Source organism: Acipenser ruthenus, chromosome 6 (assembly GCF_902713425.1).
Source record: "Acipenser ruthenus chromosome 6, fAciRut3.2 maternal haplotype, whole genome shotgun sequence".
Lineage (NCBI taxonomy): Eukaryota > Metazoa > Chordata > Actinopteri > Acipenseriformes > Acipenseridae > Acipenser > Acipenser ruthenus.
The window spans coordinates 64,799,132-64,824,564 of record NC_081194.1 but is presented as its reverse complement, the minus strand read 5'-3'; the positions used below and the strand labels follow the sequence as shown (position 1 = coordinate 64,824,564).

The following is a 25,433-nucleotide window of genomic DNA, read 5'->3' as shown; positions in this document are numbered from 1 at the left end:
GTTTAAAGCTTCTATTTAGTGCCTGTCTTTCAGTGTCAACAGATCCTGCTAAAGGGGATAATATTATTTCAAAAAATTATTTGGAGTAGTGCTGGGAAAAATATTAGATTATTTAAACAAATACTGCTTGAAATGTATTTGGTGGCAATAAAAGACCATGTTCGTATTTGTTCCTTTAACAGAATTTATTTATAGATGGTGTATCAATAATATATCATGAAAAGTAAACAAAATGCTTAAATAAGGTCTAAAATGTATTGAATAGGTAATTTGAGGGAGAACAGGTTTATTTTACTCCAAATAGATTTTTCCCCCCATAATAGGGTGTGAATTATAACTATCATCTCTGCATCTGTTGTTCTTTTCAGAAACTGATTTGCAACACGAAAAATTATATTAATGAATTTCATATTTGCATATCAAAAGGAAAAGTCAAATGAGAGACTGTGCATATATACAATAGTTTGTTTAACATATTGCAGGTTATAATATAGTATCTTAATGGCACCTTCCAAATATCCAAAGACACAGGACCATACAAGATGTTCACTAATTAAATAACAAATGTGAAAAGCATTGCTTTTATAATGTCCTAAATTCTGGTCCGATTTGGTTTTCAGATAATGTCCCAAATTCTAGGCCGCTCTTATTTTCAGATAAAGTCCCAAATTCTGGGCCTCTTTGCTTTTCCAATTCAAGGAAATACATGCACATGGATTAGGAAGTGGTTAACATATAGAAAACAGAAAGTACTGATTAGAGGAGAAACCTCAAAATGGAGCGAGGTAACCAGTGGAGTACCACAGGGATCAGTATTAGGTCCTCTGCTCTTCTAAAGAGAACATTGTAATAGTGGGCAAGATATATATTTGCAATTAAAATAAATCACACAAACAATTATAGATATAGGCCTATGCTATTTGAGAAAAAAGGAGATCACCACAGAAAGCCAATTGTTACATCTGTGCATAACATGACAATTTATATAAAGTAACAGTCACCCATAGTTTGTTATATTAGTACAGCAAAATACCACATTATATTTTAATTGAAAGGTTCTGGACAGCAGATCTCTCTCCCTCTCTCTCTCCCTCTCTCTCTCTCTCTCCCTCTCTCTCTCTCATTTTTTTGGTGGATGTGATTATTAATAAGGGTGTGTAGGGTGTAAATATGGTCAGTAGTGCTGTTTTGGTAGAAACCCAATCTGACTCTTACTCAGGACATTGTGTTTGGTAAGAAAGGCCAGTATTCGGGCGTTTAGAATACTGCAGAATACTTTCCCCAGATTACTGCTCACACAGATGCCCAGGTAGTTGTTGGGGTCGAATTTGTCTCCATTCTTGTAAATTGGGGATACAAGCCCTTGGTTCCAAATGTCAGGGAAATAGCCTGTATTCAGTACCAGGTTGAATAATTTAAGCAAGGCCTTCTGCAGCTCAGGGTTGCTATATTTGAGCATCTCAGTTCTGATGTTGTCAGGGTCGCAGGGTTTTCTGCATTTAAACGTTTGGAGCTTCTCTATTAACTCTTGCAGGGTGATTGGGGTGTCTAGTGGATTTTGGTTGTTTTTAATTGATGACTCGAGGATTTTTAATTTTTCCTGAATTAATTTGTGTTCCAATTTTAATTTTTTGGGGGTAATTTCTTTAGAGCGGTTTTCAAAGTATTCTTTCCAAATAGCTCCGTTTTGAGTAGCCAATTCCTGCGGTACCCATCACATGTACACACTAAACGCGCAGTACAATTATACATACCACATACAGTACTAGTTTTTAAGAAATCATTGTAATCAATTATTTTGATATTTTGTGAACGACACAACAGAATTTTATCTTCAGTCGTGATCTGTGAAATCACATGCAGCATCAAACGAGCTTGCTTAGTATACTGACATGTTATGCGCGTGGTAAAAATAACATAAAGTGTAGCCTAACTACATAACTATAAGGCACCACATTTCTATTTCGCCTTATGTAACCCTAAATTAGTGAAAACTGCGACACCACAGACTTCAAGCATCCTCAGTCTAACTGGATTTTTTTTTCTCCCACACACACCTTTGGCATCCACAGATGTGCGGAAATGACACAGCACGGGCGAGTACTGTCACGTCACGCGAGAGGGCACAGACAGAAGAAAAACACGGCGGACAAGAACACGGACAACGCTTTATCCGTGTCTTTAAATAATATCCTTTATTTGTCGCAGAGGTCACTTTTGCAAATGTATTTAAATGGACTCAGGTGAGTTAAAATAGAAAGTTATTAATAGGGCTATTCAGTAAATTATTCTGAGAGAAAAAAACACGAGACTGCAGATATTTTCTTGAATCGTCACCCAACTGTAAATGAAGTATAATACCAAATAGTGTGTCAGTGTGATCTCCTGCGTTTTATTTGTGGTGTCACAGCCTGTATTTCAGATATATTGACTTTGTGGTTTAGCATATATAAAATGCAATAAGAAGACACCCCTTGCCTTCTTCGTGGGTGGAGGTCGCTAGTAGTGGAAGAACGAGGGAGTGGTCTGGCGAGTTAGGATGTTCTGCGAGTGGAGTCACAGCGCCTCTTCTGTGCTGGTGTGAAAAAATACAAGAGCAAAGTAGAGAATGCAGTCCTGGTGTTTACTACTAGATACAAATGCAGAAGCAACATTTTTATATTATACTGGAGTTCCTTTTGTAAATGTACTCTCTCTTAACAGTTTGAAATAACAAAGTGTATTTGCTTTAAATGATACTTTAACATTTGTTTCTACACATGGGTTAAACAGTAGGGTTAATACATTGAGCTAAAGAAGTTGAGTCATACATAAATGGCAGGTGTTTAACAATACAAATTCTTAATAAAACTGCACATTTCCCATTACTTAAGCCCTGATGTTAAAATGCTGTTAAAATGCTGGCAGCAGTAGAGATTCTAGGTCCCTGCCCTTCATGTTGGTCTGTATCTGTGTGAGACAAAGAGAGAAGCCAGTGATTTGTTTTTCTAACAGTATAGATGCAAACTTTGTCAAGCCCAATCAATAATCTTTTATCAAACAATGCAATGTTAAGAAAGTTGGGTTCATAACTGTTAACAGTGGATAGATGTAAAATGTTTTTCAATCTAATCAGTTTGGATTGTCATTCATTTTTCTTCTAGAAAATGAACTCTTCTGAATATGGGGAGGATTCAGAGGGTGACATATCAAAGAAAGGTAAGGAATGTCATCTTTTGGAGCTTTGTGTGTCTGTATGGCTGTGTTTGTACAGTATAGTGCAATAGTCAGTGTTTTTAGCATGTGGTATCTTTGTGGTGCAAGTTAAGGTAACCAGAGCCTCAGACTCCATACTTTTGGATACATTTAAAACTCAGAAAAACACTTCTGATTGAGACTGTGAAATTCTGCAAAAAGGTAAAGTTAATTTGGTGAGTTTAGTTTTTCTATGTAGCAAAAAACTTTTAATTATACATTTTAAATGCATAGTACTGTAACACTTTTTCTATATTTTTATAAAAAGTTTCAAAGAATTCGCAGATCCGTCACCACGACACCTACTACTGCTAAAAGTCGGAAACTTCACATTTGCATGGTTATGTAAACCCTTTATGCTAATTGTGTTCTTGACGGTGACATTTGGTTGGTTGAGTTTTTTTTATGTTTGGTACACAGCTGTATTCTTTTATTTTCTTAGTTAAGTTCCATTACCAGTTTTGTCCTGTAAAAGAAATAACCCTTTCACTGCTACATGGTTTTATAGACCACACGCTTTGACGCGTCCTTTATTTTTTTCAGAGAGAAGAGCAATCCGTTGTGTTAAGATAGAAAAAGAAATGGAGGATACAGCTATTGACTGCACGACAGGGTGTAAAATAACGGAAGGTCACAAGCAAGTTTTGCCGTGCACTAGTCTTCAGATTACTAGCAAAAGGACACAGATGCAGACACAGATTGTGGAAGATGGTCCAGGCAATGAACAAGACATGCCCACCAGTATGAAAAGAATCAAATTTGCAGCAGAGGTAAGGTTATCTTTAGTAGAACATAGTTGTTAAAAGCTACGTTACTAAAAAGAGTTAAGAAAAGTAATCTTACATATTTGGGAGCAATGCAAAAAAAAAAAAAAAAAAAAATCTGAAATTTGATCTTTAATAGGAAATAAAGTATTTCAATTATTTTTCTTTTCATAAATATTTATAATAGTGTTGTACATACAGATAGTTAAGTTTAGATTTTACAGTTTTATGTTTTTTATAGTAATGGAAAAGTGGTGCTGTGCAGCATTTACAATCTAAGCGGTGCTGTTGGTTTGTGAAACACCAGATTATTTCTGTTATTTCTTACAAAAATAACTAAAACACTAATTCCTAGGCAAATTTGACAAATACTTCAAGCGTTTGTCTAAGAATGTATTACGTTCCATTTTAGTACTATATGAATGCAAATAAGAAAATACTATGAACTGAGTAACTTTTAAAATATGTAAAGTTTTGATACAGTTAGAGTGATAGAATATAGATTATATTATAGTAATATGTATTAGCTCGGTAAACATGAGTAATTAAGACTTTTGTGCTTTTAAAGGGAATGTTTCATGGCCTTAGATCTACAGAGCACCTGCAGGCAGTTCAGAAAAACATGGAATGCACAAGTACATTGAGGCTTTCGAATGTGATGTCTCTCAGTGAAAACAAAGACTTCCCTATTGAAAAAACAACAGCTTCTTACAGGAAACCCCTGTATAGCATTTCACACAAAATAACAGAGAAGAAAAATGCTCCAGGCCTGGATCAGCACACCTCACTGCATGAACCCAGAGAAAGAGTGAACTACAACAGCCTTGTACTCCCCAAAAAAGTAGGGGAACACAACAGGAGGGAACCCAGTGTGATAGTGGCCACTCCAGAAACCACGAACAGTGATTCAAACATGTATTCTTTAATAGAGAAGATGTTTTTCATTCTAAACACGCTGAACTCCAGCATGACGCAGCTTCACAGCAAAGTAGATGTGCTCTCGCTGGAAGTGACGAGAATAAAGAAGCGCATCAACCCAGCCGAGACAGTGGCAGAGTTCCACCCGCCCCCTGAGTACCAGCTGAACAGCGAGGAACTGAAGCAGTTGGTGGATCAGACGTCTTTGCCTGGTGACCTGGCCTGCAGGTTACTGGTGCAGCTTTTTCCAGAGCTTTTTACAGTCGACGATTTCAACAGGAGCTGCAACGCCTGTGGGATCGTGAGTAAAAAGAAACTTGATTCACTTCACTTGCAGCTCATCCGCAACTATGTAGAAGTGTGCTACCCGTTAATCAAAAACGGTAATGCCTGGCAGGTGGAGTGTCTGCCTCAAATCAATGATTTCTTTAACAGGTTCTGGGCACAGAAGGACATGGAGAGTAGCCAGCAGTGTCAACAAACTACACCAACAACACAGTGTTATGAGCCAGAGCAACCTCAGGCTTGCCATTACATTGATGAGGAAGGGCAGGATGAGAGTTCGTCTTTGACATTTAACAACAACACAGCCTCAGATTTGATCGTAGATACTCAGGATGTTGTTGAGTATCTTGATGAAGCTTCGTCCCCTGGGGATTTTGCTGTTTTCTTAATGCACCGCCTTTTTCCAGAACTCTTTGAACAAGGGAAAATGACTGAGGGGTACAGCTGCTATAACGGTTCCGGGAAACAAAGCCTTGACCCGCAGAGACTACAGATAATACGGAAGTATATGGAAAACTACTTCCCTGATGTTCAAGGGGAGGAAAGTTGGATTCAGCTTTGTGTGCAAAGAATGGAAGAGGAACTTGAAGGCATGCATGCTAATGGGAGCGAGTCAGAGCACACCAGAGATGAAAGCTACGACTCATCCAGCTTACCTGATGATGTGTCCATTGTTAAAGTTGGAGACGGCGAGTTTGAAATGCAAGGTAGGAGGTCTAAAAAGGTTTCCCTGGTACCCATCGATTTTGACAGCCTTGAATTCCCACCTCCAGATTTTGAAGTCCCTCCAGAGTATGTTCTTACCAAAGAACAAATCGTAAGCAATTACGAATGTAGCTTATCCATCGGAAACTTTGCTTCCCACTTGCTGGTTCAGTTGTTTCCGGAGCTCTTCACTTACGAAAACCTGAGGAAACACTACAACTGTAGCGGAACCCTGGGGAAAAAACAGCTGGATCCGGTCCGAATAAAACTGATCAGATATTATGTGCAGTTGCTTTACCCCCGAGCAAAGAATGACAGGGTGTGGACTTTAGAGTTTGTTGGGAAACTGGACGAAAGATGCCGCCGAAGGGATACTGAACAGAGGCGCTCTTACCAACAGCAGCGCAAGGTGTACATGCCAGAGTCTGATAGTAGAGATTTTGACTGTTTTCCTTTGAACCCTGAGCTATTCAGAGATGAATTTGAGGGACCTCCCTTGCCACCTGAAAGAAGCACAAAGGATTTCTGCAAAATACCGCTGGAGGAGTTAGCAGTGCCCCCTGTTGATTTTGCAGTGGCTTCTCTCTACCTGCTTTCCAATGTAGAGATTAGGGAGATTGTGCAGCAGAGCCTATCTGTCGGCAATTTTGCTGCTCGACTTTTGGTAAGACTGTTCCCAGAGCTGTTTACTGCTGAAAATCTCAGGCTACAATACAATCACTCCGGTGCTTGTAACAAAAAGCAGCTAGACCCAGTCCGACTAAGACTGATCCGTCACTATGTGGAAGCAGTGTACCCTGTGGACAAGATGGAGGAGGTGTGGCATTATGAATGTATACCTAGCATTGATGAGAGGTGTAGGAGACCAAACAGGAAGAAATGTGATATACTAAAGAAAGCTAAGCGGGATAAAAATGCATCATATTTATGACATTTTGAAAATATTAACTTTTGTATAAAAAAAAAAAAGTATTAACTGTGGAGTATGAAAACACACAGCACATTTTAAAAGTAAATTACATTTTATTTTGTTTTTTACTGTTCTCATGATTGAAAACATTATAAAAAGTGCTTTACAGTACATAATGATAAGTTGCCATAACAAATTGACATGAAACAAAAAACTCAACCAGTCTTCAGTTTTATCGCAGGATGAATTTTAGCCAATTAAAAAAAAAAATTAAACTAGATAACTGTCCCCTGTCACATTCTGTATAGGACATCACTCACCAAAAGTATTATTTTGTATTTATTTATTTTGCACAGAAGGTTGTAAACCAAATAGGAGTGTATCTGTCTGTATAAGCCAATGTTTTTTTAGGATATTAGGATAATATGGTTTGCCTTTCAAAGGTATCTGATCATACTTGTATTTAAAGGACTAAATTCAAGAAAATACATTTAGTAAACCTTACACAGAAAGTAGTCCTTGCTATGCTTGTCTCAAATGAAGAAAAATGAAACATGAAAGTGATCGTTCCTTTTTTCATGAAATTGATCCTTAAAATAGGTAGTTAAGGAGGAACAAACTTACCCCCAAAGGAAGGTCTTGAGGTATCTGCGGATGCAGTAGAATGTTATAACACCATTACAAATTGTCAGAAATGAACAGGGTAAAGGGATGTGTGATGTGAAGTGTGCAATTAGTAGTAGCAGCTCACCCCTCCTCAGTACTAGTAAGATCCCCTAAGGGTAGTCTGAAATACTGCAGCAATTCTTGTATTCCAAGTACTGTTTTTATGATACAGTGTTGGTATTAGTTTTAATATAAATACTGCATGTTAATCCCTTAAAAAGATTTAGTGACAGTCAGGTTGAGTTGGGGTACATTATTGCAAATACATGTAATATTTTTATACTGGCACACTGTAATATTTGAGCATTTAGCTCAATATTAGCTTCTGAATCTTGTTTTTGGTAACTGTGTATGGAACAATATGTCATTTCTAGAAGCAAAAGCATAAAATGAAAAGAAACGATCCACTTTTAAAAACTATCCACTTAAGTCACCAGTTTAAAATAATAGATGTATCATTTCATGCATTGAGATTCAAGTTTTAATAATTAATACACTAAACATTTTTTTTTACAGTACTGTATGTCAGTTCGGTTAGTTTTGAAAATAAATACTACACAAAACGATTGCATAGATGTGTTGCTTTTTCAAGTTAGATAAAATCCTCCCTACCCATCCTGTACGTTCTCCAGTAATCTTCTTGTATTACTAGTCTACCTATTTCTCTTTAATAGTATGGAATGGTAATTCCTGCAATCATACTCACATTCCGACACATGCTTTCATCTCACCACCCATACCTTTTAAGTGCTTTCACATCATATGAATAATCTGTTTTGGTTCATGAACTCCTTGTCTTACAAGTCATGGTACAAATGAAAGGATAAGGCTCTATGAGATGGACATGTAGCTGATTTTTAATTTGTGAGTGCCATCTTTAAACCACATCATCTTTTAATATTCATCAAATCTCATAATGCTTAGCAACATACTGAACACAAGTTGTTTAAAGACGTCACACACACCAAAAAATGCAAAATGGGATTTTATTATTTATGTTTTATTTATTTTAATGAGCCAAACTGCACAAGTGGACCTAAGTAGGATTTGAGGCACATGAATAATGGACACTACTCTCACTTATTTTCTCAAAATAACTATTTAGAAATAAAATAATAATACGTTCATTCGATTATTATCAGTAATAAAGGGGGGGAAAAAAACCGACTTGACAAATGTAGTTCATGAAATAGTATCTGCTTATATTCACTCATTTCATGACATTTATAAATGTTGTAAAAACGTATATTAAAACACATGACAGAATAATGTTCTAATATAACTAAGTCAAATACATAAGATTTAGTGTTTTCATGTTTTTTCTTAGCTGTAATCTAATTAACAAACAAGCAGACAGTGAAATTATATTCTTCCCTTATGATATGCGGTACTGCAAATTATGGTGGTCCAGCAAGCCAAAGTGTTTACCAGATCATGGGCCCAGAATAACACTTCAGTGTATCATGGCTCCTCCAGCAGGCACTGTTTGCCACTTGTTTAAAGTAAGACATACAAATGAATTGTTTGGAACTTTGTTCATGTACCTATGTTTATATAGCAAATGATTATCTTTAGCGTCAGCCTACTGTAGCATTTGTATTTGTTTGAAACAGCTAGACAAATCCATTTGGACAGCACCTGGTCCTGTATTTTGTCACGAATCAGGTAAAGTACCAGCAATCATAGCAGTCAGCAGAGGTGTAATATTCTTGTTAACCGTTATATGTCATGATTTCTGATTACATCTCTTTTTTTTGCCAGTAGTTATGTGCGTGCAGGTTTAACAGGATAGTGTGTGACTTAGTGCAGCAAGCGATCTATACAATTTCATATCACTAGCAAATAGGTGTGATTATTAGATCAGATGATTAATTGATCAATAGAAAACATCAAGATTAAAACCCACAAAATAACAATATGACCCCATTAGTTTACTGTTTTAAGTGATTGCCTCTGGTTTAAATGGCATGACAGCAGGTCTGACTACGACATCCTCTCCTCACGGCTTTACAGCACCTATATCTATTTTCACCAGCCTTGGGAATGTTTACCATGAACTTGACTGCACAGATTTCTGGCACAATCATTTTATTAATGCATCTCAAAATAAAATCCCACCATACGCTTAAACATTGTATCCATTTTTTTCATATGTGTTACAATAATTCTTAAGCTCCATCCCTTACAAAAATGCATATTAAGAACAACATCTTTGTGTATAAAAAGTGTTAGACTTCATAGAGCTTGTGCTGTTAAACACTGTACCACCACAACATGCATGCCAAGAGTTCTGGAGTAGAATTGTCAGTTATTGGGTATACAGTCTTGTAAACAGCTACTTGTAAACATCCTGTTTGGGAAGCTTCAGGTTCTTCCAGTGTCTTAACACCACTCTATCTGTCAGTGTCTGTTGTTTCTCCGGATACCTTCTTGAAAACCACTCTCATAACTGTGACGATGTCACCCTCTTTGTCTTCCCCAACAATCAGATCAAGAGTGTCTCCAACTTTAACCTAAAAAAACACACAAACACATTAAAACAAAAAGTTTATTTTAAATGGTGTGCTTCACTTACAAATACAGGTCTGTGATTGTGAGGATGGAACACACATTAACAAAATGTATTTAGCAAAGTTACATTCTCTTGATCATATCATTTTGTCCTAAATGTATTTATTAAATAATGTAACAAAACTGAAGCTGCAGAGCACCCTCTTTATTTCCCTATCTGAATTAGCTAAGGGCCCCCAAAGTGTATCCAAATGCAAGAAGTGTTTGCTGGAGGTACCAGGGAGCAGCAGCAACGTTTTACCTACAGCGTGGTCTTTGAAACATATGTAAATTTGAAGTACAAAACACACCCAAAGAAACAAAAGACTTCAAATGAAAAAAAGCGGAGAAGATATCATTTTGATAGCTCTTAAAGCCTTGATTTTAAAACCTTGGTTGTCACTCCTTTAAAGAATAGCGATTCATCAGGATAACATAAACTCCTATGACAGAATAAAGAGCTTGATGCAAACACCTTGAATGTTTTAATACAAGGTATCCCAAACAATACATCTGCTTCATTCTTATTTGACTTCTTTTAAACTTCACACCAGTACAATGGACCATCTGTCTGCAACAGATGTAATATGTGTATGTCTTCTAAATATTCACACTGTAGATTATGGCCCATCGTTTTGCTTTTCTTGATAAGCTTTTGTCCGTTGAGTCTCAGCTTGTTGCTTTAAAAGTAATCTTCCACTTTGCTAAAAGAAGCAAGGAGAATAATTATATTAAAACGTACACAGAAGGCTTGCTCACCTGAATTCCTGATGAAACATGGCACACACTGGAGTGACTGAAAGTCATTCTAGTTGATGGCTATACAGGGGCTAGTTGCATAAAGATAAACCAGTGATTTAAGGCAAATTCTTTAACCTAGTGAAGTACCCTACGTGTATGAAATATTACATGTTTCTTTTAAATCTGTGACATATGTAGCTGATGGAAGTTCAAAACAAGATTTATTAAATTATGTTAGCTACAAATACAATCACTTTGTGTGATGCTCTCTTATAAATCAGTAAATAGCGGATGCTTGTAATCCAAAAGCACACTATTTGAAAAGTAGTGTGGAAGCTCACTTATACAGTATATACTGGAAGTGAAAATATTAGTCAGCTCTGACCAGCACTTAAGTTGCAGTAAAAGGTAAAATGTCCAAATTTTAACAAGGAAATTAGTTGTAATAATGGTTTACAAAACATTTAGTTTTTTTTGTTTGTTTTGTTTTTAAATGTAGGTTTGTGTCACATATTTTACAGTTATATCTACACCTCAACACTGTTGCATATTTTACTTTATGGTATTCTATTGGAGAGTGACAAGTTTAAATGTTTTAACCACTCAGAAGATGTTATCTTCTTGTACACGTGGTGCGCACACTATAGTTAGGCCTTACTTCCGCACCATGTCTAGGTCTAAGTCGTAGCGAAACGATTGCACTGCTTTTTCCAGATCTTTGTAATCCTGGGGCACACTGGGATCATCTTTGGTCTCGTCTATGTTCACACTTTTCTCTGGGTCATCATCCTCACCACCTTCTTCCTCCTCGTTCACAATCTGTTTACTGCCCTTTTTAGAAGTCTTACTGCCTTTGAGCCTGACCGAGACCACTGACCAGCTGTGCTGAATTGCTCTGGGTTGGGTGTGACTTTGGATCCCTAAGGCAAGTAGACAACTCCTGCTTGAAAGAGGTGATAACATGTCCTCCTTTGGCAAACTGTGGTCCAGCATAGCGTGTGAGAGAAGGATCCCTCCAACAGTGACACCAGAAGTTAACAGAATTCATTTGATACAGTACATTTTCATGACTGTCCAAAATACTGCTACTGTACAGTATTACAATATTGAAGGGTTTTACAAAACAAAACAAAAAAAAGCACAGCGTCATAAGTCAATGCTGAGCAGTGGAGCAGAACCACGTGGCGTGTCTCATGAATATGAAGTGAAAATGGGCATAGGTATAAATACAGTATTGGTCTATTATATTAGTGTACTGGTCTGCTGTTTTAAGTGGAGTTATGCTTCCTGTACGCCAGCACTAGAGTAAGTCTGCACAAAGTGGAGTTTGTTTACATAATCTATATAGGTCTGCAGTATGGAAAAAGGTATAAACATTCCATTTGAAAAAAAAAAAAACTACTGAGTGGTCTTCGTGTGGAGCGACCTGCAGCCGGTACAATACGAAGGTGATTAACTGAATAATTTAAATAACGAATACCGACTGTGATCAAGCAACAGTGCTCGTGTAGTTACACAAAAAATGAGGGTGTGTGATCTTGACACACACTCATACTATTTTTAATTTAAGTCAATCAACTTTTTAATTTTTTTTTTTTTTTTTTTTTTAATAATCATCAGGAAAAAAAAAATAGAGTTACCGTAAGCGACGTGTCTTGTTGGGCCATTTGTGTCTTTTTAAAAAAAAAATGTTTATAAAAGTATTAATACTGGATTTGCAAACTGTCGTCTTTTAGTATCAGCTGGACCTGACCTATTTACAGTAACAATATCTGCAAATTTAGCACAGTTGCTACATTCAAGGACGGTATCCACAAGAATAAGCGCAGTAGCTATGCTATAATTTACAAGTACAGTACAGTAAATGACGATTTTTTTTTTTTTAAACTTCCAACTATGACATTCATTAATTAATTAAATGACCCATACCATCAATTTGTTTTTGCCTCTCCCTTTTCTGCTCTTTCACCTTGACCCATCAAAGACTACAGCTGAGCAAGATCTTCCAATGTTTATTATATTAAACTGAGTCTATATCTGCAATGTCCTCTAGAGGAAATAGTATGAAATGCACAAGGGTCATTTACATTGATCTTACGCAGTGCTACTGTGCTGCTACCACATGCATTTTCTTGTATTGGCTGGTGTTCTAATTTAAATACCTTAAAGTCCTTATTGACAATATCAATTATGTGTAGAATGCTATCATTATAATACAAACATTATTTGTAAACCAATTAAATACATACGCAAGTAAAAGAAAAAAACATAATACTAGGCAAATACACCATTTTCACAGTGGTAAGTGCAGATTAATATGCATGAACACAAACTTATTCATTTTGAACAAGAGCGTGAATACTATGATATAAAATAAATTATCGTGAAATAATGAAAACAGCGTTCAGTCGTTATTTTGCAATTACTTCTTTTTTTCTTTTGTTTTACAAATCTGTAGATTTTTGCGTCTGTTTGTCACCCCTCGTTTCCAAGTACAATAGGCTTGATCAGTTAAATAGAAAAGAAATTAGTAGTGAAACAAATGAGCTCATTTTAATTAAACGAGGCTTGTGAGAGACTCGTATCAGTAATTAGTTGAATGAACATCCTCCTCTAACGAGGGTATGTCATATTCATTTATGTATTTTCCATCCTCTCAAGTACGGTTGCGAGGAACAGAGATATCGTGACTGTGCTGAAGTTGGCTTTATTCGGCCAACTTCTATTCGCATTCCAGTTTATTCGCATCCCGGCATCTTATTCGTATCCCGCAAATGGCAGTTTGTAAACTGGCCTGTTATTCAATTAACGCAAATTTGATATTTCATGGGTTAAATCCCTTTGGGCCACTTATTTCAAAGTCTATTCTCACATGGCGGTAACCTCTCTACGTCACCAATATGTATTTATCCCGGCCAACAACTAATTTTGCTACAAAAACAGAGGGCAAACATGGCACATATAGCAAGTTGGCATGTTATGCAATTAATCAAAATTGAATACACAACTGGGTATTTAAGGGGTTAAATCGCTTTGGGCCACTTATTTCAAAGTTGTTGTTGTTGTTGTTGTTGTTGTTTTTTATCCTTGAAATACCCGAGTTACTTATTCAATCTGTATTACTGGATTACATGTTTGCCCTTTCCATGTTTGCCCGCTGTTTTCTATCAAAATCCGTTAAGGACGGGTTAACATATGGGGGACGTAGAGGTGTTCCCCGTCTGTGGGAATGAACTTTGAAATAAATTGCCCAAATCGATTTTATCCATATGTTCACATGAAAAGAGAAAACATCACATTATCTGCCATTGTAATCCTGTATTACACAATAAAAGCATTATGTTATTATGAAAAACGAAAATATCGCGTTATTTACCATCGTAAAAGCAACCACATAATCTGTTAAAAGCAACCCCGAATTACAGTGAGCACACGCTTTTTGAACAGCCTAAATATCACATTGTGAGTACAGTTACACCAATATTTAAATATTCCATATACATGAAAGGTTACACTTCCACGTGGTTAGGAAAAGAACCTCATAGAATGTCATTACAAATAAGAAGACAATAACTTTAAAAGTGACAACATCCCCGGTCTCCTATACAGCAGATTGCTATTGCCAGTCATTTTCTCCTTTTGGGCACTAGAGGTCGCCTCTGTATCACTAAATCTGGTGAACCATTTACATTTAAAAAATGACATTACAATTGATGGAATTTAATCTATAATTAATTAATTAATTAATTAATTAATTAATTAATTAATTAATTAATTTCGTTCGTATATCAGAGGTTATGGGTTTACCTTTTGTACGCAGTTGCTTATCGTTTTTATTTGCTGGGGGTTAGGGATAATATTGTTTTATACTAAGCATGAAAGACATATTAAATAAAGAAAGAAACAAAGATGTTAAATAAATAATGAAACACATAGGCAACCTGGACAGTGAACTCGTAACAGTTGCAATGTAATATTTGAGCGGTATGGATGTAAGCTTCAACTTTAAACTGTGCACGCCCGATACAGTCGTTAATTAAATGCCACATTTAAATAAAATCGATTTACAATTCAGGGACTCAACATGTTTCAATCAGGCTCTACAGGTCGCTGGTAAAGGGCTACACCCTTTTCCATGCGTCATGTGTCACTCAGCACCTCGATGCTTCTGATATAAAACCCAACAGGTTACCCGGCCCTAGTCTATATAACGGTCAGGGGGAGCAACGCATCTGTTTTGCACATAAGAGATCGGATAGTAATATCTGTTGCTTAAACCAACAAAAAAAAAACCACAACCAGCTACAATGACTAACATGACATTCGTGTGTCTTGGAGTGCTCGTGCTGGCCATTTATTTACCAACACAGGTATGCTCTAAACTGTTTATTATCAGACTGTCTAATGCATATATAGCGCGCATGTTTCCGATGTGGTGAGGAATGCCATGCAGATGATATCTATAGGTTAACACAATGCATTTTAAAAAAAGTTTATGTATATCAAAAAGGGATTTTACAATTGTGTTTTGTTTTTACTGTTAAGGGCAGTGCAAGAACAGGATTTTAAAGCATTTGCAGACAATATAACGGTGTCTGAACAGGATTGAAACACATATCAGTTGATCTGTCTAATTGTGTGTTATCTATCTATCTATCTATCTATCTATCTATCTATATATATATATATATATATATAGAGAGAGAGAGAGAGAGAGAGAGAGAGAGAGAGAGAGAGAGAGAGACAGGCTAGATACATAAATCTTCAAAATAATTAGTTTTTTTTTATATAAAGCATTGTTGAATGTGTAGTGTTATCATAATATCAAAACCGTATGACCTAAAAACAATGATAAAGCAAGGATTTTGACTTAGACATTATGTACACTATGTAAATGAGCTCTGAAAAAATATATTAATGTAGGTTGTTCTGATCTATGCATTTTTTTTACAATTAAATTAGGATAAATACAATAAAAAAAATGAATTCGCCTACATATCAGAGGTAGTTATTATTTATTTATTTATTTATTTATTTATTTATTTATTTATTTGTTGTATTTTTCTAAAAAGTAATTGTAAACGAAACTTGTTGAACCTAAATATTAAAACCGGAATTTATTTAAATGTGGCTTGATAGCAAAATGTTGCTCCGCTCCTTAAGCAATTGTGAGTGTGGGGCTCGTTAGTGAACACACATTGTTGGCTGTATTGTTTCATTATGAAGAGCTGCTTCAGGTTAGTTAACTGACTTCCAGAGTCGACTGTACATTATGGTGTTGTATGCAGAGGGAATGATGAAAAAGGCTATTTGAATGGTACTGTATAAACATATGAACCGCCGCCCATTACACAGTCTACCTGCTCATGTGTGTTGGGTATTTAGTACAACGATGAAACCGAAACCTGGACAATACTTCCAATTGGAGAAGTGCCTGCAGCTGGTGCTTGGCAGTAACACGAGACAGACCAATGAATATGCACATTTATTCAACAAATATATACCTATTGTACTCATACAACTCAGACCTCAGGTGCATGTATTAATTTGTTTACTGTTCAAACAATAATCAAAATCTTAATTGATTTCTAATATTAATCAATGTATGCTGTGCAACCTATAAAGAGCTGTTAAGGCCGGGACAGACAGACAGGCGCGGTGCGGCACCACTGGGCATTTTCACGGTGCGGTACCGCTAGTCTGCACCGGACATACAGGAGCGGTATGCGATACAGTAGTTGTCAGTACCACACCGTAGTCTATGTACTCAAATATAATTTACATATATGGCCAAAAGTTTTGCATCACCTTGTAGAATATTAGGATGCATACATAATTTTTTTTTTTTAAAAACCTTTATGAACATAATTTCGATATTTTATTTGACATCACACAATCTAAGAAACTACAAAATGGTATCTCAAAAACTACAATAGTAGTACAGTATTTCATGTTAGATTTCGAAATGTCATATTTTTCAATTTTTGAAAAACTACAAAGCGTTATGTCATTTCAATACTAAAATAAAAACATTGGTTTGTTTTTCAGTTGTTTTTTTGTCTGTTTGTTCTGTCATCTATATGCAGGCGAGCGATCAGCTTAGCAAAGATTCTTTGAAAGAAACATACAGTACATTGCTGACAGCTGCTACTAAAGTGTTAGAAAAGATATCCTTTTACAGCCAGTTATTTAGTAAAAATTGTAGGGAACTACAGAAATAAAAAAAAAAGGCAAAACCTGATAACAATATCAAATCGGATACAGGAAGGATGCTTATCATGGGCGATGTATAAAATACTGACTTGCCTGTCCTTGTATGAAATATGGGAGGGATCAAACACTTCAGGGTGCTTGGACACCTCCGTAGACAACAGTTTCATTCAAGATTTTTCCTGGCTAGCACATGTTGTCAGCACTTGGCTGTGATTGGTTAACCCACCGACGGTACCGCGCGGCAGTCAGAAAATATCGCTCTGTTTTCGATTTGAGCGGTACCGCCCAGTGTCAGTATCGTCCCGTGCTAATCTGTCCAACACCATATGAAAGCAATGGCAGCGATACCGGTGGCAAAATGCCTCGCGTGCTGCGCTGCACCTGTCTGTCCAGGGCTTTAGGCAGCTTTGTGGCTGAATCCAGTTAAGAACGTCATCAGCCAGTGAACTGCGAACCTCAGTTTGAATTAATGGAGTGAACCGCCACCAGTAATCTCAGTTGTGGAACATAGTAAAATCCCACAACAAAACGCGCCTTGTTGCGCCTCATTGCTTAAATGCGTGACACTGCCTGCAATACCTACTAGGTATAGTTCAAATAATTTTGTATGGCAATCTATAAATGTGTTTTTATTTTTTCATTTATTTATTTTTATTTATATTTATTTTTAATGGATTACAAGTTTCTAAAGGAATCTATGTTAAAAGTTTAGGAAACAAAGTCAAGTTGACAAATCATTCGGCTCGTGCATTCTAGTTTTACAGTTTTACCGTATCTAAGAGTGATCATGCCCTCAACGTGAATTGATCCTGATGAATAAAAGTGTGCATATAATTAAATGCATAATTAAATTATATATATATATTTTTTTATTGTCGAATACAGGTAGATTCTGTGAACAACACAACAACACCACCAAGTGCCAATCAGACGAACGGCACGAATGTAACTGCAACGTTGTCTCCAACTGCCACTCTGTCTGGCTCTGGAAACTCAACGACCACCAAAGGCACTGGCAATGGCCTGCAGTCCCCTCTCAGCTCCATCCTCGTCCCACTCATCACATCTGCCTCCATACTCCGTCTCTGCTGTTAAAGCCGGTTTAGAAAAGAGACAACCCAAACTTTAAAATCCAATAGTGAAGATGGAAACAAAATCATCCAGAGATCGAATTATTTAAAACTCAGCTGTTTTTGTTGTGTCAATGTGTCTGTTATGAAAGAAAAAAAAAAACATAAATCAAAAGAAACTAGCTACCACCAGAACTTTCTACAGACGGATCTGGAGAGCCAACATATCGAATACACATGTCAACACTGCTTTGGAAACCTTTATCGAGCAAGTTCTTAATTGTACCCCTTCTAATAAACAACACCAATTTGATGAAGGCCTATGCCAGTAAACACAGAAGTCATCAGTGGGCAAACCCATATCACTGAACAGAACTGTTTGAAAGCCCATGAAGTGTGAGGAAACCCTTTTTGGCCACTATTGAAGCAGCTAGTTGAATTTGACACGTCCAGCAATTTTCACCAAGTTGCTCAAATCAAAATGTTTTTTGGTGTTAAACTCGTCAAACTGGGACAATTGATAGACAATGCCACCAACTAGTTGCTAGAAAAGTTGCCTGCTAGTTCTCATTGTAATTTCTGCTGAGGTTTATGTAGGTTCATGCAGAGCTGTTTGTGAGCTTCTAGACATCCCATAAAACATTGATATTAAAAAGGTCAGTCATTTGAAAACAGTGGCCAAAATGAAACTTTAACTCCTGCTTGAAGGAAACTTTGTCTTTGTTTTTCTCAATGCTTTGAAAAATAAAAACAAACTAAAACTCACTCTAAAACCGTTGGAAAGGGTTTTATAAAACGAAAACCTGATTTAATTAATCAGAAATGGGATTTAAAACAAAAACAGTCCTTCAAGTTTTGTGAACAGGGCCCATAGGTATAAAATTGACACCCAAACCCAGCTTTTGAATTCTTTCAATTTCTATTTTAACAAGAGATTTTGTTTGTTTTCAATTCTGGATTTTTATTTCCAAGAAAATATGCATGTAAAAATATTATATCATATTCACATTCAAGATTAAAGTAGATGGTCAGAAGTAGGGTTTATGTACCATATTACAATAATAGCATGTATGCATGTTCATTTGCTTTTTTTTCATAGCTAGACAAGATCTTACAAGATTACAGGATATCTTAAGGACATTTTTACATTTCTTTATTGTACAAGCTACCCAACAATAGTGCAGACAGCATTTCAGCTCGTGAGATTGTTAAATTGGTGTGGTGAAAGATTTTTTCCCATAGTTTATATTTTTGGTATAATTGCATCGTTTAATAAGAACAATATGCATCTGTAAATTAGTTTGAATGATGACAGAGATCAGGGAGTAACATTTTACTTCATTAAATGTATATTAATAAACTGTCGGAAACAAACAAAAATGTATTTCCTATATTATAGTCAAGAATCATTTGTTCTGCTTCTTTTTTTGTTAAGTAAACCACACAATCTAATTTGTTTGCCCTATAATCTCCAGATTGGATTTGTACTGTGGATTTGTTTTTGCTCTGGAAGCATGTTCTGGTTTATTTAAAATACAGCACATATATGTATAACACAATGTGGGGTTATTAAATAATTGTTCACAACATTATTTGCATGTTTTTTTTTCCTTCCAAAAGGGACAACTTGTTAAAGATTAATGAGGTATGACTGTTTCTTTTACAACAGAAGTCAATTTAGGAACAAAAGTACAGCCATGTCATAGCTATGTCATAATAAGTATTAGAGAAAATAAAGGTTTGTAAATTGTCAGACTTTAAGGGGCACTCTTTTTTAGTTTACTAAAATGTTACACCATTAACAAAAATGAACATTTGCTAATATGTTAATACACTAGTTGTTAACAGTTAATAAACTAAAACACACCCACCCACCTTTAAAAAAGCATAATCAAAAGTTATGTAATATATTAACCCCAAAACTGAAAAAAGCAATGTGTCTTAGATCAGCCTTTTGTTAAGTTTTAAGATAAAATCTCCAGTGTTAAAACAGAATCTTTTTGTTCAATATTATATATATATATATATATATATATATATATATATATATATATATATATATATATATATATATATTTGACATACTGATCTTACACAAATGCCATTAGAATAAAATAAATAAATAAATAACCAAATCTGTTAGTTTTACCTCAAAGTTTTACCTCAACTGTTCAGGGCCAATACATCGATTTCCTCAGTTCACTTCAACATGATGAAGTACTGACAAACAGATCATTCAGTAGGCCCTATTATAAGAAAAAAATAACAAAGTTTTATTGTGCTATTGAATAAGTAGACCTATCATTTATTTGTCTTAGTAACGTGCTTTCTGAAAAACACCAGAATCACTGTAGCCAATGCCATTCTCACCAATGTAATTTTGCAGAAATACAATGAGATGCTTCTAAAAAAAAAAAAAAAAAAAACATTTAATCATATCAGTTGAAAGAATAAAAGTGGAGCACACACTGGAAAGGAGTTTGTGGTGTCTGGAGTATCTCAAGGCTTATGTAGCAGTGTCATGTGTCAGCCTTAGAGATGTCATTTGATCTTTTCCCTCAGTAATAGTGCTTGGAAGTGAAACCATGCACATTAAGCAGCCTCCCTTTCACAGGCTTTAGAGAGTTAATATGCAGTACACTCCCCCCAGAAAAAAAATTATGCCTGGAGTTTCATTTTTGTGCATTCTGAAAAGCAAATACCTGTCTAATATGCCAGTGTGGCAAAGTGGTGAGTGAATACAGGTGCGTGCAGTGCAGAGTGGATACAAAACAGACAGACAATGATTTCCAGGTGCAAGGGTGTTTATTGATTTATTTAACAATGTCCAGAGCCTTATGGCAAACACCTGTAAATAATAATGATGGAGTGATACAGCGGCGTGTATCACTCGGTATTTGTAAATCCCCGGGTTTGACTCGTAACCAAAAGTCCAGTTTTACGCACCAACACTAAACACAAAACACAAACACAGTTCTTAGTGATAGTGAATAAGTGCTAGTGGTGTATTACAGTTCTCCATGAAATGCAGGAGTGAAAGTGATGTCCGGGTTTATGCTGGCTTTCGCTACAGCTCCGGATCGTGCTACTGGTAGTCTATTAAAAAACAGACAACAGTTAACAAACACAAGACAAAACTCACGGTTCATGATACTGCAACACAGACTCCTCATAGGTTTGAAACACGAACCATTTACCAAGGAACAGATCACTTACACTACGACCCCTATTTATACCCTCGCTCATGACCCCTAAGTTAACGAGCGCATCCGCTCCTCCAATCCTCGGATGCCACGCCGTTTCCCGTCCGAGTCATTGAGTTCGGGTACTGTAGCTCCACCCCCTTCCAAAAAGACCAGCTTCCACCTATCCCAGGGATTAAATTGTCATGCCATTTAGTTAAGGGTACTCTGTTCCCTTTACAGGTCGGGAGGGAGATCTAACACCAAGAATCATTCGATCTCTGTCACAACCAGGTATATGTTTTTTTTAGTTTTTTTTTTTTTAAATAAAGTATAAAGCATCGATGGTTATCAATGTAAATTAAGACTTTTACTCAAAAATAGAAATCCTTTAAGTCAACGTTTATCTAAACAAGGAGGGATTTTTTGTACGTGTTATTCAGGGTATGAATATATAGAAGGGTTGGAGAGTTGGGCTGTCTTGGAACAATCACCATTTTATATTGCTTTTACCCATTTAACTAGTAAATTATGCCAATATCACTGTTGTCCCTTTAATAGACTCAAAGGGTATGGGAGCTACATATAGTTCCGTAATTATAATTATTGTCAATCAAACTGACCCTGTTGCTGTGCTTTTGTTTGCGGTGCAGTAATTGGTAAGGTACTCCCAAGTCACATTACAAATGGTAATGGTGTGTTACTGGGATTCACAGGGAATAATTCATAAGTAAACCCTAAAGACAGAGCTCTGTGTTAAGAGCTACCCCAGTGTAGAAATACTGTACATAATCACAATGCCTTGATAAATAAAAAATAACGGGTTCCCTGTGCAGGTCTCCAGTGGCTTCAGTGGTATAAAAACAAAAAGCCATTATCACTGAAGTAGGGAAGGAACAAGACATACAGAAAATACAATGAGATTCCTGTTAAAAACAACAACTTTGAATTACTGTGCTGTAGCTCAGTAGACTTGGGAGCATGCCATGGTAAAATATGTTACTGGTTCAGAGACATCTGTAGGTAAGACCGTTTACCGTTTTGTAGGAGCAGGAGACAGGCAGGCAGTTTGGCAGAGAGACCTGCAAAAATCACATAGTAGTCTTTTCTGGATGAGAATCATCTGCTTTGCATCCTTCAGTGTATGAAACTGGACAGCAAGTGCAGAACGAGATGCACTAGATAGCTGTTAAATCTTTCTTTTCATAAATAATAAATAAAACAATACCTTTGACAGCTTTGTGGATTTTTGGTTAGCACGGTATTATTCCGTGAGTGTTGATAAAAAAGAAACCCCAGGTGTGTTAAGAAATCAGATTCATGTCAGCCCACGAGGAACAGGCTGTGGATTTAACAGAACTCACATGACCAAATATATACTTAGCATGTGTAATTTAGTACAAAACTCAGCTAAGCAGTATACAACCATTATGCAGCTACCATAGTTACATTAAAATAGGTAATTTCTGATGTACAGCTATAGCTAAAAGTTTTGCATGGCCCTGTAGAATTAACACATTTTGCTTCATAAAGTCGACAGTAACCTGCTGAATAATGTTACGTTAACATATTGAATTACATACCGTTTTTCATATACTTAAAATGGAAAAATGAGACATTTCGAAATCTAACATGAAATACTGTTAAGACTTCTAGTTGATCCTTTTGTAGTTTATTTGATTACATGATGTTAAATAAAAGATCTAAAATTCTGTTCCTATATATTTTTTTAAATGATGTCTCAATCCTACAATTCTAGGTGATGCAAAACCTTTGTCCATAGCTGTACTGTACACAAATTACTGTAGTTAGTTTTTCTTTAGCTATTTTCAACTTCTGTTTTCGAGATCAATGTAATTACAGCCAAAACATTTGTCTTTTTGATTATACATGTTATCTTTGAATTGGAGTGTTTTTGAAGTAACAGATGCTTTTGATATTAAACCAACTCTAGTCATGTGTCTATATCTATTTTTAAACAAGACAGAACTGACATTATCTCTGCTCGACTTTCAGTCTTTGTTCCCAACCTGTGGTCTTTTATTATTGCAATCAATTTGTTTAGTCTGACATAAATGTTGCTATGACACAGACACATCTCTAATTGGAAGCTAACCTGTGCATTGTTGTATGAATCGCTTTTGGGGTTAGCATCAGCTAATTTCATGAGAAGGTAACAGTTCGATGAAATTAGGTGTTTTGTTTACAGTTCAGGCGTCCACACAGGTTTTAGGAGCAAAGAAAATATTTTGCCACTGACTTTTTAATGGAGCCATCTGGGTTTGTACCGCACTGCAATGCCATTTTGCGTGCAACATGAGAGTCAATGGCACAACATGCCAGGCATGCATTTTAGATATTAGATAATTTTTTATTGTGCATTTATAATTAATCTGACAAAGCCTGAATGAGACTTTTGATAAAAGCAAGCTTCATCAGACTTTTCACTAAACATTTATTTGAATATATACCCTACGATCATTGAATGTGACACACAAGTTTAGTAAGTTATGCAGTAAATTATGAACCTACTATATACCCCGCCACTGGATTTTAGGGGGAATTCACCAGTGCTGAAAAATGCTCTATTAAAATCCAGCAATAGATTGTCCAAAATGCAGTACACTGAATGAAAAGGCTTAAAATCGGGCATGCATCATTAAACTGTTTAACCCTTTAAACCATCCGTTAGACATAGCGTAGTCACTGAAGCAAGAAGCTTTCATGAAAATGCCATATATTCTAAGCATTTAAGTGCTTTGTGCATGCTCATTTAAGTGAACAAATCAAAGCATGCCACTTCAATTTATATAAACAAAACACTTGGAATTAATAGGACAGTACTAAGTGCATGAAATTGATTCTGATTATAATGCACAGTTGTCATAGGTTACCATTGTCTAAGCTGTGTACGCAAATATTATTTGCTGGATAGCAAAGAATTGAACAGTCTTTGAAGATTTCATTTTGTTCCTGTGACACATACTGGCACAGAGCAGTTAGTTGCCAGGATGCACATGTTCCTCTTAAAAGGATATCATTAATACAGTAAATCACTGCTTCATACAACAATGCCAGTAGTCTGCAAAACATTGCAGCCTTTCAAATGCTAGCTTTGTTGAGCACAATAAGGTGTTTCTTTAACTGATGTAATCTATACAAATATTAAATAAGTGTTTCTCAGGAGGAATACCGTGTTACCTTTTATATTTTTGAATGTGGCAGCAACAGCCTTTGTGTCTGTGTTGTGTTTTTTTTTTCAGGGTTAAAACTAGCTGGATAAAGTTTCTTGATTTTACAAACTCAGTTCCCTGTCACCTCTGCTCTTAATTACTGCATCATTTTACACTGAGCACAATAGAAACAGTTCAAAGCGTCTGCACTGAAGGGAATACAAGTGATATTGATTTCTTCTTCACTCTCAAAGCAGTGTGTTACACTACTGTGTAGCCTTTCCTTGTGAAATCAGTAACTACAGTCTGTGAAAATGCCTACAAGGAACCATGAAAATATTTTTTTCAGCACTCAACTAGACCAGCTAATGATCTGCTGCGGGACATCCCTTTTATCAGGAATACCATTCAACATCCACTCGTATCTGTGCATGTAGTGGACTATGTGAACATCTTTACATTAGTGAAAGCACTGTCTCTCACACCAACCTGTTCTCATAGGAAAACAACATTAATTCAAGCATGTGCGTCTCATGTGTAATAAGCTACATGCCTAATTAACTACAGGACAGTTGGTATTTGGACATTTGTATTTGGTAGAGGTGGGTAAATAACAATCACAATAATGTAATTTATTTCTAATTACACACATCTATCAGCCAGTAAATACATTATTTTTAACTGGTCACTCAACTGAGAATACATTTACATTTTAGATGAAGACAGCAGTCATTGTTTACAAAAATAATTCAGAACTATATTTTAGGATACATAAGAAAACACAAAATTCAAATTACCTGTGTAAAAATGATACTTATTACAAATACAATTTTAAAAAAAGAGAGGTGTAGGATTTGAACACAGAGCTCTGGGTTTACAAACAGCTGTATTTTCATAATACTGTAGAACCCCAGTGTTACGAACACCAAACTTAGGAACTGACCAGTCTACTGAACCCCTACTTTCAACCAGAAGTATGCAATCACTCAATCATGCGTACAATTCGCTCCTACATAAGCGGC

At 36.1% G+C, this 25,433-nt stretch overlaps 1 protein-coding gene, 1 long non-coding RNA gene and 1 pseudogene across 2 annotated transcripts; 2 read left to right on the top strand and 1 right to left on the bottom strand.

Moving 5' to 3' along the window:
* The first annotated feature begins 982 nt into the window (after positions 1–982).
* On the top strand, positions 983–8,045 carry LOC117410643 (BEN domain-containing protein 3-like). The gene is made up of 4 exons (XM_034017348.3): positions 983–2,243; positions 3,144–3,198; positions 3,778–4,004; positions 4,567–8,045. Exons 2-4 carry the CDS (start codon positions 3,147–3,149, stop codon positions 6,835–6,837), a joined length of 2,550 nt encoding a protein of 849 aa, XP_033873239.1. The 5' UTR covers positions 983–2,243; positions 3,144–3,146; the 3' UTR covers positions 6,838–8,045.
* A 1,514-nt stretch (positions 8,046–9,559) lies between these two features.
* On the bottom strand, positions 9,560–11,879 carry LOC117411016 (mitochondrial transcription rescue factor 1-like; annotated as a pseudogene).
* Positions 11,880–14,960: 3,081 nt separating this feature from the next.
* Positions 14,961–19,645, top strand: LOC117410963 (uncharacterized). Its single transcript, XR_004545748.3, has 2 exons — positions 14,961–15,143; positions 17,872–19,645. It is a non-coding gene; the product is annotated as an uncharacterized LOC117410963 (long non-coding RNA).
* Positions 19,646–25,433: the final 5,788 nt, after the last annotated feature.

Excerpts from the sequence above, each read along its gene's own strand:
- LOC117410643 (XM_034017348.3), top strand. The coding sequence starts at position 3,147 with ATGAACTCTTCTGAATATGGGGAGGATTCAGAGGGTGACATATCAAAG. Across the intron at positions 3,199-3,777 it reads GGGTGACATATCAAAGAAAG|AGAGAAGAGCAATCCGTTGT; the intron begins GTAAGGAATGTC and ends TATTTTTTTCAG. Across the intron at positions 4,005-4,566 it reads GAATCAAATTTGCAGCAGAG|GGAATGTTTCATGGCCTTAG; the intron begins GTAAGGTTATCT and ends GTGCTTTTAAAG.